This window comes from Spinacia oleracea, chromosome 1 (assembly GCF_020520425.1).
Source record: "Spinacia oleracea cultivar Varoflay chromosome 1, BTI_SOV_V1, whole genome shotgun sequence".
NCBI lineage: Eukaryota > Viridiplantae > Streptophyta > Magnoliopsida > Caryophyllales > Amaranthaceae > Spinacia > Spinacia oleracea.
In genome coordinates, this window is record NC_079487.1 from 80,293,754 (window position 1) to 80,301,374 (window position 7,621).

Here is a 7,621-nt window from a genome sequence, read left to right on the forward strand (position 1 = left end):
AACAATATTTTTACATATGGTCATAATTGTGCCAGGGAAATTATCGAGGAACAAAAACTTGTTACTCCGTGTTATGTCGTACTCCCCCCGTCCCTTAATAGTTAATACTGGACCTGTTTTAATCGGACACGCTTGTCAATGCACAACTTTGACCACCAATTTCTTTAATTACATGGGAGTATAAAAACTTATATTATTTTCATATACTAGAAATAAAATAGGTTAAAAGTAAATGATGTGAATAGTACAAAAAGTCAAACCGGGTCGAGTATTAAGTGGCGGAGGGAGTATAAAATAAAAGTGGCTCTAAAATTGAAACGAAGCGTGTAAGAAGCAGAAATGGAGGAGGAACAGAAACAGGGGATTTAGGGGAGGCGAGAAAAATAGGAAGAGAGAAAATACAAAAGATTGAGAGAGAAATTCAAGGAATAGAGAAAATTATGAAAAGTTGGTTAGAGGCGTCATCATGTGGTGGTGGTGGTGGTGGTAGAGGAGGAGAAGGGAGAAAGAAGGTAGACATTGATGAACCTGTAGAGCTAGCTTCCATTGATGGAACTAGCGCGTATAGTCTCTCTAATGGCATACTTCCTTCTCTCGGCGCTCGTAGCAACCGCCGTGTTGTGCTCCGCCCCTACATTGTCTCTCCTTTTCTTCCCCAATATAAGTAAGTAATGTTGTTTTCATTTCTTTGATTCTACTTTGTTTTTCTTTTTGCTTTTGATTTTGGCATTGCATGGAGATTCTAGATGATCTTTTTGGACGATAACATGAGATAAATTCGTTAGGATTATGCCTTCGGGATTGTTGTTGTTGGGAATTTGGGTATTGCACACATATGTTACAATGTTTGTAAATTTTGTTTTTTGTTGAAATTATTGGGTTTTTGTTTGATTAATTGGGTATTATTGCATTTAAATGTTACTATGTTAATGTGTTAAAATGATTGAGTTATTGTTTGATTAATTGGGTATGCGTATCCTTTAATGGGGTTCCTTTTGATCGTTTCATTTCAGGATTCTAGCAATTTTATCAATTTGCTTAAACCTGATTATTGGAATCCTTTTTGTTTATGAACAATGATTTTATGCAGATGGTGGGAGTCATTTCTGGTACTTTTGGTTTTGTATACTGCATGGGTGTCTCCCTACGAATTTGGATTCATTCGAAGCCCAATCAAAGTCCTTTCTATTGCTGATAATATTGTGAATGGAATATTTGGTATTGATATTGTTTTGACCTTCTTTGTTGCGTATCTTGATTCACAAACTTTCCTACTTGTTGATGATCATAAGAAGATTGCTTGGAGGTATTTGAGAAGCTGGTTTATTTTAGATATCATATCAACAGTTCCTTCAGAACTTGGGGAGAAGATACTCCCTCACAGTCTCCAGGCCTTTGATGGTCTTTTCAATATGCTACGCCTTTGGCGTCTCCGTAGAGTCAGTAAGATGTTCTCAAGGTATATTCTTGACCTAATTGTTGAAGTGGAAACTAATTAATGTTTTATCCTACTGTCTGAGAAATTTTACACTCTAATGCCCTCATCTGTGGACAGATTGGAGAAAGATCGAAACGTAAACTATTTTTGGATTCGATGCTTGAAGCTAGTTGTTGTGAGTACATATTACGAAGGTTTTATATATTTTCTGCTCAAGAGATGGATTCTCATTCTCTAGTACCAGGAATGTTCTCACGTAAATTATTGTGTCTTTGTAGGTGACTCTTTTTACGGTTCATTGTGCTGCCTGCTTTTACTATTTCATTGGTACTCATTATCCTGACCCAACAAAAACTTGGATTGCTCTTGAAATGGACAACTTTAAAGACGCGGATCTGTGGTTGCGTTATGTAACATCAATCTACTGGTCAATCACCACGCTCACCACAACTGGTTATGGTGATTTGCACCCTGTGAATACATGGGAGATGATCTTTGATATTTTTTATATGTTCTTCAATCTTGGATTGACTGCATATTTGATAGGAAATATGACAAACTTAGTGGTTCATGGGACTAGCAGAACTAGAACATTCGTGAGTATGCACATTCTTTCTATTACAAGTTTCTTGGATTGCGCAAAAATTGATAGGATTCAGAAGCAGAATATTCAACAACTGCTAAATGTCGTTAGTTGTTACTTGTTAGTGCAATGTTAACTTGTCATTTGTTTTGTGTAACTATAGAGGGACACAATTCAAGCAGCCTCCAGTTTTGCAGTGAGGAATAGACTTCCTATTCGCTTACAAGACCAAATGGTTGCTCACTTATGTTTGAAATACAGAACTGATTCTGAAGGTTTGCAACAGCAAGAAATTCTTGAATCCCTTCCCAAGGCAATTAAGTCAAGTATTTCACATTATCTTTTCTATTCGCTGCTTGATCATGTGTATCTGTTCCGTGGAGTATCAAATGACTTGCTTTTCCAGCTGGTATGTCTTCCATTTCCATACAATTCTTATGTTGCCTAATATGTATATCTCATTTATACAATTCCATTGATTATCGACTGGAATGTTGCAAATTTAACTGTGTGCTTTGGTATTCGAGTGAACCATATTCATCTCTTTCTGTTTTTCTTTTGTCCCAAATACAATTATATTGCCAAAAAACCATAAAAATCTGTCCTTTCATTTTCTCTATCTGTCTTCAATTTGGCATGGAGATTTACTTGCTTGACAATTGGGGCTCTTGTACCTCAACTCTCTTTCTGCTTTCTTAAGTATATTGGCTTGAGTAATGATTTTCTTTCCCATCTAATTAAGGTTTCAGAGATGAAAGCCGAGTACTTCCCTCCCAAAGAAGATGTAATTTTGCAGAATGAGGCACCTACTGATCTATATGTACTAGTCTCTGGTGCAATGGTGAGAACAAATTTTCCGTGAACATGTTTGAGTGATTACAAAAACTTCTGGCTTAGGCATTGTTGTACAACTGTTATTCTCTTTAAACAAGACAGGAATATCCTCTTAGTATTTTATTATCCTGTTATTCCTTTATGTTAGCAATTCTAGCAAATCTATGGCATCTGATTTAAGCATTTCTTGCAGGAATTTATCATCCATAAAAATGGAACTGAACAGGCAAGTCCTAAACTATTGCATTTTGCAGTACTTTTGTCAAGCTCACACAGGGTCTTCTTTTCTAATTGATATTATATTGTGCAGATTGTTAACGAGGTTTACTCAGGAGGTGTGTGCGGGGAGATAGGTGTTCTTTGTTATAGACCACAACTCTTTACCGTTCGTACCAAGAGATTATGTCAGCTGTTGCGTCTGAATCGTACTGTTCTTCTGAATGTTGTTCAGGCAAATGTTGGGGATGGAGCAATCATCATGAACAATCTCCTAGAGGTTTGTATGCCTATAACGGAAATTAATTAGCTAAATAAAATCTTGCTACTGTGATGAAGAACTTATGTGTCACTTAACTTGCTGTAGTGCTTCTTATATTCTTTGGTGATTTCTTGATGCAAATATATATTGCGGAGTTCTGCAGACTGATCATGTGCTTGTACATGTACTGGTAACTACTAATATCATATACATGGCTTGTGCAGCATTTAAAAGAGCAGAAGGATTCACTGATGCAAACTGTTCTTAGAGAAATAGAAAACATGCTAGCTCACGGTCGAATGGATTTGCCCCTCAGTTTATGTTTTGCAGCCACAAGAGGAGATGTACCATTGTTGCAACATTTGCTGAAACGAGGTTCTGAACCAAATGAGGCGGATATGAATGGGCGCACTGCTCTGGTATGTAGAGTTTAATGATCTCCCAGTCTGCATTTCAAGAAACACATATCATGTGGTTACTTGGCCCTTGATTTTTCTGTGGACATTATATTTATAAATTTGGAATTAATTAGTCTTCTTTTTTTTCTGGTAATGCATTCACCAGCACATTGCAGCTGCAAATGGGACTGAAAATTGTGCCATTGTCCTTCTAGCACATGGAATAGATCCAAATATTAATGGTATGTTAACGACATACTCCTACTATATATGTACAGTAAACACTGCGCTTCTAGCATATACTCCGATGATGTTTTTTCATGCATATTTTCAAAATCCTATTATAAATTTTCCCTAGGCTTTACATTTCTCAATTATACATGATAATTTTGGGGGATTGCAGTTCTCTTTCCCTTCACTATTGATGCGTGAGTGTGTGCCCGGACCATATTTTTGAATTATCCATGTCAAATACTCTTCAAATGGACGACATTTGTGCAGTTCATGAGGCCACAAAGGGGGAAATTGTTTTGCAAGTATAACAAGGGGAAGTTATAACTTTGGAAACTTTTAACATGACCTCGCAACTTCAAAGTTCGAATTTTTCATGTTGGAGGCATTCCCGAGTCTGACTCTCGTATATGAGTCCAAGCATCATAGGTAGTGCGGGTGTGCCAAAGTGTACTCCTTAAGCTAAAGCTCAGATTATTAGTAATATAACATTTTTGTGTTTTGGGTCTTTGGATATTAATCGTTATACAGGGTGGAAAAATGTCAGAAATAATGCATTTTTTGACTCTTTTGTTCAGTAGAAGATATATCAGAGTTGCATCTGTTTGCCTGGACTGGAAAAATCATGCTTAACTATAAAATCCAAGACTTACTTCTTTTAAACTGTACAGATTCAGAAGGGAATGTTCCACTTTGGGATGCAATATTGGGGAGGCACGACGCTTTGATCAGGCTTCTAGTAGAGCAGGGTGCTACACTAGCATTTGGTGATGCAGCTCAGTATGCCTGTTATGCAGTAGAGCAAGATAACTTTGATCTGCTTAAGGATGTTGTTCGGTACGGTGGAGATGTAACTTTGGCCAAGAGCAATGGATCTACAGCTCTTCATGCTGCGGTTCCTCACGGAAATCCTAAAATAGTAGAGTTCCTTTTGACGAAAGGGGCAGGAATGGACATTCCTGATATGCATGGATGGACACCAAGGGGTTTGGCCGATTTCCATGGGAATGAAGAAATTAAGGCATTATTTCGTTCCAAAGAAGAGGGTAGTTCACAATCAGTTGTTATGGTGTCCGACAAGGAAACTGATCCTACTTTTATCAAGAATATTAAGACAGATTCGGATGTTACTCCACGTACAAGTGAAGTAACTTGGGGTAACAAGCAGCCTCGTCGCCAGGTGAACACGTATCGAAATTCCCTATTTGGGATCATGTCTGCTGCTGCTGCTAGAGGTAAGAATTGGAACTTCAGTTCAAACTTGCATTCATCTCTGCCTTCTTTCTTTTCTGTATTTCTGATGGCTTTCCTTTAATACTTATGGACCAAAAAGTAGGAAAATGGGTATAACATAAGATGGTCCAAGTTATTCCATATCCTATCAAAAGTAGGAAAATGGGTATAAAATAAGATGGTCCAAGTTTATTCCATATCCTATCAAAAGTAGGAAAATGGGTATAAAATAAGATGGTCCAAGTTATTCCATATCCTATCAAAAGAAAGCATACATCCTAATAGTCCTTGTGAGTTGAAGATATTCCCTCTCCTCCCCCAACCGGTCAATCCTGAAGAGTTCTCGCCTTGATTATCTTCCGTGAATTACGGTCTTAGGACAGGTTCATTTCAAGACCATTCACACACACAAATTAACTCAATGAGCTCTTTTTAAGTATACAAGGTAATGTATTAATGTAATATGAGCCTAACTTCACATGAGACATTGCATGTCAATTTGAACTAGCATTATCTTTGATATCTTTGTAGGATATTTCATGTGAAATTACACCTCATATGATATAATCTTATGTTGTTCTAGTGTCAAAAGAGGCCAAAAAGGACAACAGACTAAAAAAAACTGAAAATAAATGTCAGCCTGGAAATGGACAATATTTGTTTTAGAAGAAAAAACAATTGTATAGAAGATACAATGTGATGTTCAAGATTTACATAATGTTTAAAAATTAAGAAGCTAAGTGCTTTTGCTTTTTGTTTGAGTTATTTTTTTGAATTCCTATTTTCAGTTGAGGCACAAAGTGATGGTGGTAATTTCCCAAACTCTGCGTTTCTGGGAAACCAACCTGCTAGAGTGATACTGAGATGTCGTGGATGGGATGAAGCAACCAAGCTTGTAATGTTGCCTGAGACGATGAAAGAACTACTTGAAATAGGCAGCAATAAATTTGGACGGCATTGTAGTAAAGTAACAACTTCAGAAGGAGCTGAAATCGATGAGATAGAGCTCATTAGAGACGGTGACCAACTTTGTCTCGTATGTGAAGAAAACAATACGCCTGAAAGCTAGTACGTAATTGGTCATGTTTATTTGCTTCAGAAAAGAATTGAATGGCTTCTGCCTGCTGCCTGCTGCCTGCTGGAGTTGGGAGGAAATATAACATCCAAAAGCAAGATTTGAGACAGGCAGATAGGTTTTGTAAGAAATGGTTCATGTACTTTACTGTACCAGAGTCCAGAGGGGTTGGTGAGTGGTGATTCAATTTTTATTGGTCATTTTTGTGGTATTCATCCTTACTGCTTGTATATTGATGAGAAAACTCAAGTCCTGGAGGGAAATGTAAAATTAACCGCAACCCTATGATCGATTCCAATGGTTTCTGATTGTTCATAATTCGAGTACATAAAATTGTTGATTGTTACTTAATAAATTGGATTTCGGGGTGAAGTTATTATATTGTTGCTGTGAGGGAAATAAGGCAATAAATTGATTGGAATATATGTAGGGGAGTTGATCAAGAACAAAAGATCAAAATCACTCTTGAGGTCATCTCAAGCGCTTACTAGGATTCTTCATGAATCATGATGATGACATTGTTGGTGTTGTTATGCTATGTTTAATTATTACTCCGTATGTAAGTAATGTTTTAGTCAATTTTTTAATGAATTTAAGAGTAATGTTTGGCAAGCTAGGGTTTTTATTTCATCAATCTATCATTTAATGTTTTTTTAATCATTTTAACAACCTTCTATATTCATATCCTTTTACATACTAAAATTTGTAATAGGCGTAATGCCATAATTTAACTCTTTTATTGTTGTCAAAAAAAAAAAAAAACTATTTTGTTGTGATGTAATATATTTGCTCCATTTTCACCCAGAAAAAAAAAAAGAAAAAAAAAGAGGAACGAGAAGTTGGTCTATTAGTTATTACCAAACTCCGTCCTTGTGTCACACGTTCTCTAAATGTCAGTATGTACTCCGCAGTTGTTCCGGGTATGGATCTGGGAGCTCCTTGTCCTGTCAAGCAGAGCAAATATAAGCTAACCTCGGAAGTTTAATCAAGGAAACTCCCTCCATGCTTAAGTCGGTAAACAGATAACGCCAAATGTATTTAGAGAGAGAAAGTAGAGAGAATTGAGGCAAGTACGAGTATTGAATGTGTCTCCCCAATGAACGGGGAAAATTATTTATAGGCGTACGATTATGTACTTCGAAGTAGTGACGTGCCCCTTGGTGTTATGCCACTGAGCTAAGGCTCTAATAGGATAGGTCTGGGAGATCAATCTTGGTTGTGTGTCAGTTTTAGTCCTTTGATTGGCTATGTTCTTCTGAACTTTTTTTGGATGAACTGAACTGAATGGAGCTGAATTGAACTGAACTGAATGAATAGTAAATAATAAATAATAAATAATAAATAATAAATA

The 7,621-nt window shown here is 36.7% G+C and overlaps 1 protein-coding gene and 1 long non-coding RNA gene across 2 annotated transcripts; one reads left to right on the top strand and one right to left on the bottom strand.

Moving 5' to 3' along the window:
• The first annotated feature begins 303 nt into the window (after window positions 1–303).
• Window positions 304–6,930, top strand: LOC110778321 (potassium channel AKT1). Its single transcript, XM_021982888.2, has 12 exons — window positions 304–664; window positions 1,091–1,459; window positions 1,556–1,613; window positions 1,717–2,034; window positions 2,185–2,430; window positions 2,764–2,862; window positions 3,049–3,081; window positions 3,166–3,351; window positions 3,558–3,752; window positions 3,898–3,973; window positions 4,634–5,197; window positions 5,984–6,930. The coding sequence occupies exons 1-12, from the start codon at window positions 441–443 to the stop codon at window positions 6,262–6,264; spliced, it is 2,649 nt and encodes an 882-aa protein (XP_021838580.2). The 5' UTR covers window positions 304–440; the 3' UTR covers window positions 6,265–6,930.
• Window positions 3,414–4,742, bottom strand: LOC130466224 (uncharacterized). The gene is made up of 2 exons (XR_008926239.1): window positions 4,616–4,742; window positions 3,414–3,779 (listed from the first exon to the last, which is right to left on the bottom strand). It is a non-coding gene; the product is annotated as an uncharacterized lncRNA (long non-coding RNA).
• Window positions 6,931–7,621: the final 691 nt, after the last annotated feature.